Consider the following 12,262-nt stretch of genomic DNA (forward strand, 5'->3'; position numbering starts at 1 on the left):
CGGTAAGCAAGCTGCCGGGAAGAAGACAAAGAATGGACCCAAGCCTGAGACTGAGTGCTTTTATTGCAAGGGAAACGGTCACTGGAAGCGGAACTGCCCCAAGTACTTAGCGGATAAGAAGGCCGGCAATACAAAAGGTATATGTGATATACATGTTATTGATGTGTACCTTACCAGCGCTCGTAGTAGCTCCTGGGTATTTGATACCGGTGCGGTTGCTCATATTTGTAACTCAAAACAGGAGCTGCGGAATAAGCGGAGACTGGCGAAGGACGAGGTGACGATGCGCGTCGGAAATGGTTCCAAGGTCAATGTGATCGCCGTCGGCACGCTACCTCTACATTTACCTACGGGATTAGTTTTAAACCTCAATAATTGTTATTTAGTGCCAACTTTGAGCATGAACATTGTATCTGGATCTCGTTTAATGCGAGATGGCTACTCATTTAAATCCGAGAATAATGGTTGTTCTATTTATATGAGAGATATGTTTTATGGTCATGCCCCGCTGGTCAATGGTTTATTCTTAATGAATCTCGAACGTGAAGTTACACATATTCATAGTGTGAATGCCAAGAAATGTAAGGTTGATAATGATAGTCCCACATACTTGTGGCACTGCCACCTTGGTCACATTGGTGTCAAACGCATGAAGAAACTCCATGCAGATGGACTTTTGGAGTCTCTTGATTATGAATCATTTGACACGTGTGAACCATGCCTCATGGGCAAAATAACCAAGACTCCGTTCTCCGGAACAATGGAGCGAGCAACCAACTTATTGGAAATCATACATACTGATGTGTGCAGTCCAATGAGCGTTGAGGCTCGCGGTGGCTATCGTTATGTTCTCACCCTCACTGATGACTTAAGTAGATATGGGTATGTCTACTTGATGAAACACAAGTCTGAGACCTTTGAAAAGTTCAAGGAATTTCAGAGTGAGGTTGAGAATCAACGTGACAGGAAAATAAAGTTCTTACGATCAGATCGTGGGGGAGAATATTTGAGTCACAAATTTGGCACGCACTTAAGGAAATGTGGAATTGTTTCACAACACAACTCACGCCGCCTAGAACACCTCAGCGTAATGGTGTGTCCGAACGTCGTAATCGCACTCTGTTGGACATGGTGCGATCTATGATGTCTCTTACCGACCTACCGCTATCATTTTGGGGATATGCTTTAGAGACTGCCGCATTCACTTTAAATAGGGCTCCGTCGAAATTCGTTGAGACGACACCGTATGTATTATGGTTTGGGAAGAAACCTAAGCTGTCGTTTCTAAAAGTTTGGGGATGCGATGCTTATATCAAGAAACTTCAACCTGAAAAGCTCGAACCCAAGTCGGAAAAATGCGTCTTCATAGGATACCCTAAGGAAACTATTGGGTATACCTTCTACCTCATATCCGAAGGCAAGATCTTTGTTGCCAAGAATGGATCCCTTCTAGAGAAAGAGTTTCTCTCGAAAGAAGTAAGTGGGAGGAAAGTGGAACTTGATGAGATGACTCTTCTCGAACCAGAGAGTAGCGCAGCACAAGAAAATGTTTCTGTGGTGCCTGCACCGACTAGAGAGGAGGTTAATGATGACGATCATGATCAAGTTACCACTGAACTTCATAGGTCCACAAGGACACGTTCCGCACCAGAGTGGTACGGCAACCATGTCCTGGAAATCATGTTGTTAGACAACGGTGAACATTCGAACTATGAAGAAGCGATGGCGGGCCCGGATTCCGACAAATGGCTTGAAGCCATGAAATCCGAGATAGGATCCATGTATGAAAACGAAGTATGGACTTTGACTGACTTGCCCAATGATCGGCGAGCCATAGAAAATAAATGGATCTTTAAGAAGAAGACAAACGCGGATGGTAATATGACCATCTATAAGGCTCGGCTTGTCGCTAAGGGTTATCGACAAGTTCAAGGGGTTGACTACGATGAGACTTTCTCACCCGTAGCGAAGCTGAAGTCCGTCTGAATCATGTTAGCAATTGCCGCGTTCTATGATTATGAGATATGGCAAATGGACGTCAAAACGGCATTCCTTAATGGTTTCCTTAAGGAAGAATTGTATATGATGCAGCCAGAAGGTTTTGTCGATCCTAAGAATGCTGACAAGGTGTGCAAGCTCCAACGCTCAATCTATGGGCTGGTGCAAGCATCTCGGAGTTGGAACATTCGCTTTGATGAGATGATCAAAGCGTTTGGGTTTACGCAGACTTATGGAGAAGCCTGTGTTTACAAGAAAGTGAGTGGGAGCTCTGTAGCGTTTCTCATATTATATGTGGATGACATACTATTGATGGGAAATGATATAGAATTCTTGGAAAGCATAAAGGCCTACTTGAATAAGTGTTTTTCAATGAAGGACCTTGGAGAAGCTGCTTATATATTAGGCATCAAGATCTATAGAGATAGATCGAGACGCCTTATTGGTCTTTCACAAAGCACGTACCTTGACAAGATATTTAAGAAGTTCAATATGGATCAGTCCAAGAAGGGGTTCTTGCCTGTATTGCAAGGTGTGAGATTGAGCACGGCTCAATGCCCGACCACGGCAGAAGATAGAGAAAAGATGAGTGTCATCCCCTATGCCTCGGCCATAGAGTCTATTATGTATGCCATGCTGTGTACTAGACCTGATGTAAACCTTGCCTTAAGTTTGGTAGGAAGGTACCAAAGTAATCCCGGCATGGAACACTGGACAGCGGTCAAGAACATCCTGAAGTACCTGAAAAGGACTAAGGATATGTTTCTCGTTTATGAAGGTGACGAAGAGCTCGTCGTAAAGGGTTACGTCGATGCTAGCTTCGACACAGATCTGGATGACTCTAAGTCACAAATCGGATACGTGTATATTTTGAATGGTGGGGCAGTCAGCTGGTGCAGTTGCAAGCAAAGCGTCGTGGCAGGATCTACATGTGAAGCGGAGTACATGGCACCCTCGGAGGCAGCACATGAAGCAATCTAGATGAAGGAGTTCATTGCCGACCTAGGAGTTATTCCCAATGCATCGGGGTCGATGACTCTCTTCTGTGACAACACTAGAGCTATTGCCCTTGCCAAGGAGCCCAGGTTTCACAAGAAGACCAGGCACATCAAGCGTCGCTTCAACTCCATTCGTGAAAATGTTCAAAATGGAGACATAGATATTTGTAAAGTGCATACGGATTTGAATGTCGCAGATCCGTTGACTAAACCTCTTCCACGGGCGAAACATGATCAACACCAGAACTCTATGGGTGTACGATTCATCACAATGTAACTAGATTATTGACTCTAGTGCAAGTGGGAGACTGTTGGAAATATGCCCTAGAGGCAATAATAAAATGGTTATTATTATATTTCCTTGTTCACGATAATTGTCTATTGTTCATGCTATAATTGTGTTATCCGGAAATCGTAATACATGTGTGAACACATAGACCATAACATGTCCCTAGTGAGCCTCTAGTTGACTAGCTCGTTGATCAATAGATGGTTATGTTTTCCTGACCATGGACATTAGATGTCATTGATAACGGGATCACATCATTAGGAGAATGATGTGATGGACAAGACCCAATCCTTAGCATAGCACTAGATCGTGTAGTTCGTTTGCTAAAGCTTTTCTAATGTCAAGTATCATTTCCTTAGACCATGAGATCGTGCAACTCCTGGATTCCGTAGGAATGCTTTGGGTGTACCAAACGTCACAACGTAACTGGGTGGCTATAAAGGTGCACTACAGGTATCTCCGAAAGTGTCTGTTGGGTTGGCACGGATCGAGACTAGGATTTGTCACTCCGTATGACGGAGAGGTATCTCTGGGCCCACTCGGTAATGCATCATCATAATGAGCTCAATGTGACTAAGTAGTTAGTCACGGGATCATGCATTACGGAACGAGTAAAGTGACTTTCCGGAAACGAGATTGAACGAGGTATTGGGATACCGACGATCGAATCTCGGGCAAGTAACGTACCGATTGACAAAGGGAATTGTATACGGGATTGCTTGAATCCTCGACATCGTGGTTCATCCGATGAGATCATCGTGGAACGTGCGGGAGCCAACATGGGTATCCAGATCCCGCTGTTGGTTATTGGCTAGAGAGGTGTCTCGGTCATGTCTGCATGATTCCCGAACCCGTAGGGTCTACACACTTAAGGTTCGATGACGCTAGGGTTATAAGGAAGGTTTGTATGTGATTACCAAATGTTGTTCGGAGTCCCGGATGAGATCCCGGACGTCACGAGGAGTTCCGGATTGGTCCAGAGGTGAAGATTTATATATGGGAAGTCATCATACGGTCACCGGAAATATTCGGGGGTATACCGGCATTGTACTGGGACCACCGGAGGGGTTCCGGGGGTCCACCGGGAGGGTCCACCTGCCCCGGAGGGCCTAATGGGCTGTAGGTGGAAGGGAACCAGCCCCTAAGTGGGCTGGGCGCCATCCCCCCCTAGGGCCCATGCGCCTAGGGTTGGGGCGAACCCTAAAGGGGGGCGCCCCCCTTGCTTGGGGGGCAAGCCCCCTCCCCCTTGGCCGCCGCCCCCCTCTAGATCTCATCTAGAGGGGCCGGCCCCCTTCTCCCTATAAATAGAGGGGTGGAGGGAGGGCTGCAGCAACACATCCAAGGCGCAACCCCTCCCCTCCCCAACACCTCTCCTCCTCCGCGTGAGCTTGGCGAAGCCCTGCCGGAGAACTGCCACTCCATCACCACCACGCCGTCGTGCTGCTGTTGGAGCCCTCTTCCTCAACCTCTCCCTCCTCCTTGCTGGATCAAGGTGCGGGAGACGTCACCGGGCTGCACGTGTGTTGAACGCGGAGGTGCCATTGTTCGGCGCTAGGATCGGAATCTACCGCGATCTGAATCGCTACGAGTACGACTCCCTCATCCGCGTTCTTGCAACGCTTCCGACTCGCGATCTTCAAAGGTATGAAGATGCACTCCCCTCTCGTTGCTAGTAAACTCCATAGATTGATCTTGGTGATGCGTAGAAAATTTTTAATTTCTGCAACGATCCCCAACAGCTTTGACATTGTTTTCATGCTTAGTTCACTGCTGATGCGTTTTGTAGCCTGCACCTTTTTCCGGCCCCTTGCATGTGTGACTCAACCGGGCCTGACTGAGCTAATGCAGACTAAAACTATGTTGTTCACATCGTTTGGTAGTCTGCATTGCATCAGTGGCCAGATTACGCATCCTAACAAGCACGACCAATGGGCTTCCCGCCGTCGTCGTCGCCACAGTCGACTTGCTTCCTTGCGCCGACACACCCCAAATGATTACCTCCGTAGTCGGAGCCGTATTGGCTGGCACGACATCACGCGGTGGGTCAGTGGCTGGTGACTGCGGCCTGGTGTAGATGGGGGCGACGCCCGGATTGCCGACATCATGTCAATGCCGGGCCTGTTGAGGTCACCACCCACCGGTCTTCGATGGCGTCGTTGCCAACGAGGATGGGGGTGACGTGCGGCTAGAGGTCGGCCACCGGAAAGCACGAAGCGGCGGTGAGAGAGAGGAAAGAAGGGAGAGAGGGGGTGTCGCGTGAATGCGAATGGGCGGTGATTGAAGAGAAAGGAGTATTTATGAGACGTCGAGTCGTCTCCCACGCTTCCCAATGCATGCAGGCGAGAGCCACACGTGGCTCACGAAAAACATGCGGGCCGAGAAATGCGTGCAGCCCAGCTTACCAGATGCCCGACTTTTGCACCGTGCGGGCCTGGTTGGGCCTCATGCAAACTGCCAAACGCATCGTACCCAAACATGGCTTCTGAATTTCAGTTGATTTGGAGTGTTTCCTATCCCCAAATTGTAAAAGAAACAATATCATATTTGTAATCATTCAAAAAAATCATACTTGGCCATTTCATAATGGACCTTGATAAGTGCCACAAGTATGGCACGAACACACGGGCAACTCCAAACATTTTTTATGGCAAATTTAGTGACGTGAGGATGGCAATTTTAGTTGTCAAGAATGGTACACAACTCTTTTTTCAGATGACAAGTTTCTTTTTCTTTTTGGATGGCAACTTTAGCTATAAAAAAGGGCAGGGCCCAGATGACAAGTTTCGTTTTCTTTTTGGATGGCAACTTTAGCTATAAAAAAGGGCAGGGCCGGAGTGCTTCGTGCCACACGTGTAGCACTCATCATTTGGGTTCATAATTTGAACACTGGGCTTATCTGCTTAGATACTTGAGCTCTTTGAAATTACAGTTCAGTCCCGGTCTTTCGTTGGTACGAGCATTTTAGTGAGCAAGTTATTGGGACCCGTTAAATTTTTAAAGGCTTGTGATAGATAAGTTGTGGAGGTGGTTCGAGTATTTGATGATCCTCCGTGCAATTACCTAACCCGGTAAAAGATCTTGATTGGCTATGGTGGTTCATCCACATTGAAGCCACCGCACCCCTAAGCGAAGCACAGACAAAAGTATGATAAGATTGAGAAGTCCTTCCATAAGACTTTCATCGTTCATATTATTATCCTTAGGCACAAAAGAGTTTGGAGTTAAGTGGCGTTGCTGGAAAAAAATATACCAATGCTGTAGCAAACCAACATACAGACCGGTAAGGTAACAAATTCTTGAGCAGATACAAAACTCGGAAGGAGATACAAAACCTGTGTTGTCTAAAATTTACCAAGAAAAACCGAACTTCTTCCGGTTGGTGTGGCCTCGCTGCTTCGATAGTGAAGTCCTGGATTCAACAAGCACCAACAGCTAAATTCTGATTGATAAGTCCTGGATTCAACAAGCACCAACAGCTAAATTCTGATTGATACACATGCACACGCAACAGAGTCCAACTAGGCAGCTGATCCAAACACAACTGACGACGATGTGTTGCATCGAGTAAAGCTTTCTCCACCTGACTCCTCTCCCTTCCTACTTCTTCCTTCTCTTCCTTCGCTTTTTCTCGCTCTCATCGGAACTTGATTCCGACTGAGAACTGGACCCTGAATCGGAGCTTTCTCCGCTTGATTCCGACTCGGACGGGGAGGGAGGCTTTTGTTGCTGCATTATCATGCGGGGCATGTTCTTCAGGTACTCTCGCAGGCTCTCCGTGATGCCTCCCAGACCGATGGAGGTGAAGAAATTGATGGAGAATCTGGTGTTCTTTGGGTGGTCTCTTGGGAAGACCGACTCGAAGGATTCTTGCATGTTTGGATCATTTAGCCTCTCGTTGAGCAATCGTATACCAAGATGCTCTGACAATTCCTGCATGTGGAGCAACTTTTTCAGTTGTCTGCTATGGTGAAAGGCAAAGTGACATATAACAGGGAAGTAGCACGTTCATTTACAACATACCTGGAAGAGAATCTTTATGAAAATCCGGGAGGAAGACGTGGTGTCTTCCTCCGTCAACCGGATATAGGCCAAGACGTGCCAAGGGAGAGCATCAGTACCCAACAAATGCGCGAAGAACTTGGCGACATTCCTCAACTTGTTTGTTTCAAGACGATGAATCATCGAATACTGTTGCACGAAACATTTTTCAAAGTTTTCTTGAAAAACTTTATTAATCATGCAAAACCGCTGCCCTAATAAACCATAGTATCGAAGGTATGTCCTCTCTTGACTGCAACACTCGAGAAGCATGATGTTCAGCTCCATCTGTCAAATGATAAAACAAGTGAGTTTAGCTTTAAGGCCAATGGCATCTTCTGTGGATTTAGCATCAAACTATCAATAGAACACACAAGACGGAAAAACAAAGTCTGGCCATACAACGGGTAATCAGTTAAAATAAATGAGTGCAACGGAAAAAAATGCATTATTTGGCACAGTTGCAAAAGCTCATATCAGCAGAGATTCAAGTACAAATGCATGAAATCAACTCCAAAAAAAAACTTTGTACAGAAGGAAATGTAAGACAATACACACAAAGCGCAAATAAGAAGCAACTTAAACAAACAAAACTGCAATCAACATCAAATACCAAATCAGGAATATACAGTGCTTACCTCTTGCCCGGGTTCAAGTTTAATTTTTAGAAGCTTGTGACCAGCTTCTTCAAAATCAACACTGGACATGATTGTCAAATATATGGTTCTTCGAAGGTTGATAAGATTGGTCTCAGTTTTATCTCTTATCTCCATCTGCTCTTCATCCTCTTCATCATCTGATTCTTCTTCGTCCTCGCCATCAGAAGCATCATCAGACCCTTCTTCATCTTCATCATCTTCTCCCAGGATGCTTTTCTTTAGGTTCTCGTAGGCCTTCTCATCTTCAGCAAAGTTCGGGTTTACTCTGAAAACATCTGTAGGTTGAAAAGGTCAGGGCTATACCACACAAAAGTACAAATTTATCCACTCATGTGATGGAAATAACAGAGAACAATGCCTATTATTGAAATAAAACCTTACTTAGATTAGTCTCAGGGTCTAGTTCAGTTTCAAGGGACATATCATGAGTAAATTGGTCCTCCTGCTCCACAAGATCCAGTTCTGGCCGGATGGCTGGGAATCCCTTTACATAGGCAAAGAAATAATATAATCAGAATTTATTGTGCAAGTGCAGCAAAAGAGGCACCAGTTAGGACAACTATGCATTTACCTGAAATTTGGCCTTTCTAATAGCAAAAAGGCCTTCAATGAGAAACTGTACTCTCTTGTCTATTTCACCTTCATGAAGAATGCCTCGGAAACGTTCAAACATAGCTGCATAGATCAAGTGATATGTAAATACATTGAGAATTAAACACAACGAAATTGTGGGAAAGACTTGACGGAAATCAACAAGGAGACAAAAAATATTATATGACCAAAAGTTGTTTTTAAACCAAAATAGTTACAATTAACAACAAATATGGACAGACGATTTAGTTCAGAGGATATAAACTATCTGTTCTGTTAACGTTAAAAGCATCAAGGTCATTTTTCGCAGTATGCCCTCAAGATGCAGCTTAGTTAGTTTGAAAGTTTAAAATTTGAAATTTCACAAGCTTAAGGACGTAGAATTAGTTGACCTGAAAAAAAATGATGCTTGCCGGATCTTAAGAAGTCATTCAAGAGAGTCAGCCATCTAAGGAAACCAACAAATGCAGAAGGGGAGAGTGAGGCATGTCTCTACAACTAACAATAGCCGTAAATTTAGTAGTGGCAGTAGATTCATATAATTCACTAGTCAGGCCTTTCGACCCCTGGTCAGGCCCCTTTGACACTCATCATAAACTTCTAGCCATGCATAACTTAGACTCGATAGTCCACCCATTCAGAAATAATAATTTTCAGTTACATTTCATCATGTTTGGCCAAAATGTAGGTGTGCACCTTCAGTGCAAGTGCGTCAGAAACAATTTCCAGCGGTAAAAAAAATGAAGCGTATTTTCACAAGTGCTATTTCCGAACCAAAATTTTAATTTACCATGAAAGTGATATCTGCAGAGTCCATGTGTCATTGTAACGAATTGTAAGTGCCCAATTTTGTGTCAAACATTATAGTCAGTAGATTATGCTTCTAACTTATGTTTTCCAGAATGTACAAAGTCAAGAACACAAATATATATTTAGGTGACAGACAAATCTAGTCAAAAATTATATTTCCAGAACAACCAAATCCAGAACAAGGTTCCTACAGCTGCATTTACACTAAACGTTAATTTCAACAACTCACCATGAAGCCCCTGAGGAGTCAAGTCCTGCAATATTGCTCCGCATTCTTTCACAAACCCCACTGCCACCTGCCAGATGAGAGATATAACGTACATACATCAGATATTTCTTTACAATAAGAGAGTACATACAAAGGATTACCGAATACTCCTGGAACTGAGCTACGCACCTCAACACTATCATCACTTGGATTATCAAGAAGTACAGTAAGAAGCTCCAGAGCCACAAGCTCATGCACAACCACCTGATTAACCAAGTGTGCTATGAACTTGGTTGCCGCAAGCAATTGGGGCTGCAATCAACAAGAGCTGCAGTGAGCATTTTATGCAGCGAAAAAAAAAGCAATTAAGTGCATGGGTAATTCTTCACCAGATATTTCAGCAGAATCATAAGACCCAACTCTAGACAACAAACAATGTTTGATCTTATATTCTTCACCAGATAATATCAGCAAAATCATAAGCCCCAACTCTAAACAACAAACAATGTTTGATCTTATATTCTTCACCAGATAATATCAGAAGAACCATAAGCCCCAACTCTAAACAGCAAACAATGTTTGATCTTATACTTTGAGAGTTCGATCCTAAATATCAAGTAAAAGATTGCCTTCATACATCAAATGCATACCGCATACATTCGGATTCATACATCATCAAACATACAACGATCCTGAATGCAGAGCACAAGTTTACCATATGTAATTATGGATACAGATTATATCTTAGGTTCATACATACAACTACATTGTTCTTTCTTACTTAACCTGCTGTAACCAACATTGTTCTTTTTACAGACTACTACTAAGAATCATCAGGATAGCTCATCTGATGAATGGTTAGGCTACAAAAATGGCAGAAACCTTGATTGGGGTTTGGGTGTAGGTAAACAAGCATAAATTACTAACATAGTATATCAACATAATTTGAAAATGAGTACCAGGTAGCCAGTAAGTATCAATTCTTACATGACAAGCTAAAAGAACGACCGAGTAACTCACCTTGTCATTTCTCTTATAGGCCCTCTTGAGCTGAAGCATGACACGTACGAGCAGCAGCCGACCAATCTCAGGGAACTTGGTATTGACAACCGCAACCAGCGCCGCAAACACATCTGTAAACCCAGGTGAAGCCATTTGCGACTTTATGCAAGACTGGCAGAAGAGGCCCCGCCCGCGAACCAGGTTCTCGGCCAACAGCTCCGGCACGAGATTCTTGATATTGGTGGCATTCACCTTGTTGACCAGCCCATTGATGCTCTTCTTGAGAGCATCCCACGTGAGCCTCTGGTACTCGGGGCTCGCCTTGTCCTCCACATCCCGCAGCATCTGCGCCATGCGGAAAGGCGGGATGTAGATCCCTCCCGTGCGGCCGGGGATCATCTCCGGCAGCGGCGGTGGGGGTGGCAGTGGTGGCGTCGGCTCCTTCCTCTCGGGGCTGGCCCGGCGCTCCTCGCGGCCACGGTCCTCCCCCCGCCTCCTAGAGGCCTCATCACGGCGGTGACGCCTCCGGCGGTCGTCGGGTGAGGATCCCGACTCGGAGCTGGGGCTCCGGCGGCGGCGCCGCCGGTCCCGGTCGCGGTCGCGCTTGCTGCCGCGACGGTCGTCCCTCCCGTCGTCGGAATCCCTGGGACGCCTGCGCCGGCGGTCGCCCTCCTTCTCGTCGTCGGAAGCCCTAGGCCGCCTCGCCCGGCGGCCGTCCTCCTCCTCCCCGTCGGAAACCCTAGCGCGCGAGCGCGGGGGGTCGTCGGCCTTGCTGGGCTTGGCGACTCCGTTGTCCTCCGAGGGCTTGGGGTCGTGGCGGCGGCGGCGGTCGGCATCGCGGTCGGGCGGGGAAGCCCTAGATCTGCGGCGGCGGCGGTCGGCGTCGCGGTCGGGGGAGGGGGAAGGGGACGGGGACGGCGACGGGCGGGGCTTGCGGTGGTCGCCGCGGCGCGGGGAGCCGTCGCGGTGCCGGCGGCGGCGGGGCGGGGAGGCGGCGGGCGAGGCGGGGGCGGAGGCGGTCATCGCGCGATGTCCAATCCCCTAGGATTCTAGCGAGGGGAGCGGGGTTGGGTTTTTTTTTCCGTCGGGTAAAGAAGCGGGAGAATATATCCGGTGATAATGATACCGACTCTGCGAAAAGTCCATTGTGCACCCGAGCTCAACAGTAAACTCGAAAAACTTTTTTAAAATGTTCAAAAAAATCTGAATTTTTTTAGGGTAAACTTTATCAAATGTTCTAAAGGTTTGCAAAATTTCAGCTCGAAATCACATTCGTACAAGTCGTGGCAAAAAAAACAAAATCAGTACTCCAAAATGCTTTTGGAAATAACATTTTTGAAGCACCAATTTTGTTTTTTTTCTGTGACTTCCACGAATGTTTTTTTGTGATGAAATTTTGTGAGCATTGAGAAGTTTTGTCAATGTTTGCACCCAAAAAAATTCAGATTTTTTCGAAATGTTTTTCATTTTTTTTTTTACTGTTCATCCCGAGCTCAAATGAGCTCGGGAGCAGATTAGCCGCGTCCCCGACTCTGGCTGCTCTCACGCTCCTATCCTATTTTAAAACGGTCAAGTTTAAAGGCCTATTCGGTTTATAGAAATTTTCAATCGAAATAATAGTAGGAAAAATAACATTGATGCTATAGAACTGACACCAGATTTTTAAGCA

The 12,262-nt window shown here is 45.9% G+C and overlaps 1 protein-coding gene across 1 annotated transcript; it reads right to left on the minus strand.

Moving 5' to 3' along the window:
* Positions 1 to 6,450: 6,450 nt before the first annotated feature.
* Positions 6,451 to 11,683, minus strand: LOC109738241 (uncharacterized). The gene is made up of 8 exons (XM_020297342.4): positions 10,612 to 11,683; positions 9,781 to 9,903; positions 9,613 to 9,679; positions 8,554 to 8,657; positions 8,364 to 8,466; positions 7,962 to 8,257; positions 7,306 to 7,611; positions 6,451 to 7,215 (listed from the first exon to the last, which is right to left on the minus strand). Exons 1-8 carry the CDS (start codon positions 11,614 to 11,616, stop codon positions 6,883 to 6,885), a joined length of 2,337 nt encoding a protein of 778 aa, XP_020152931.1. The 5' UTR covers positions 11,617 to 11,683; the 3' UTR covers positions 6,451 to 6,882.
* Between the last annotated feature and the right edge of the window lie 579 nt (positions 11,684 to 12,262).

Source organism: Aegilops tauschii, chromosome 3 (genome assembly GCF_002575655.3).
Source record: "Aegilops tauschii subsp. strangulata cultivar AL8/78 chromosome 3, Aet v6.0, whole genome shotgun sequence".
Classification (NCBI taxonomy): Eukaryota; Viridiplantae; Streptophyta; class Magnoliopsida; order Poales; family Poaceae; genus Aegilops; species Aegilops tauschii.

Coding starts and splice junctions, on each gene's coding strand:
- LOC109738241 (XM_020297342.4), bottom strand. CDS start 11,616: ATGACCGCCTCCGCCCCCGCCTCGCCCGCCGCCTCCCCGCCCCGCCGC. Junction 9,680..9,780: donor CAAGTGATGATAGTGTTGAG/GTGCGTAGCTCA, acceptor CTCATCTGGCAG/GTGGCAGTGGGGTTTGTGAA. Junction 8,467..8,553: donor TTAGAAAGGCCAAATTTCAG/GTAAATGCATAG, acceptor GCCTATGTAAAG/GGATTCCCAGCCATCCGGCC.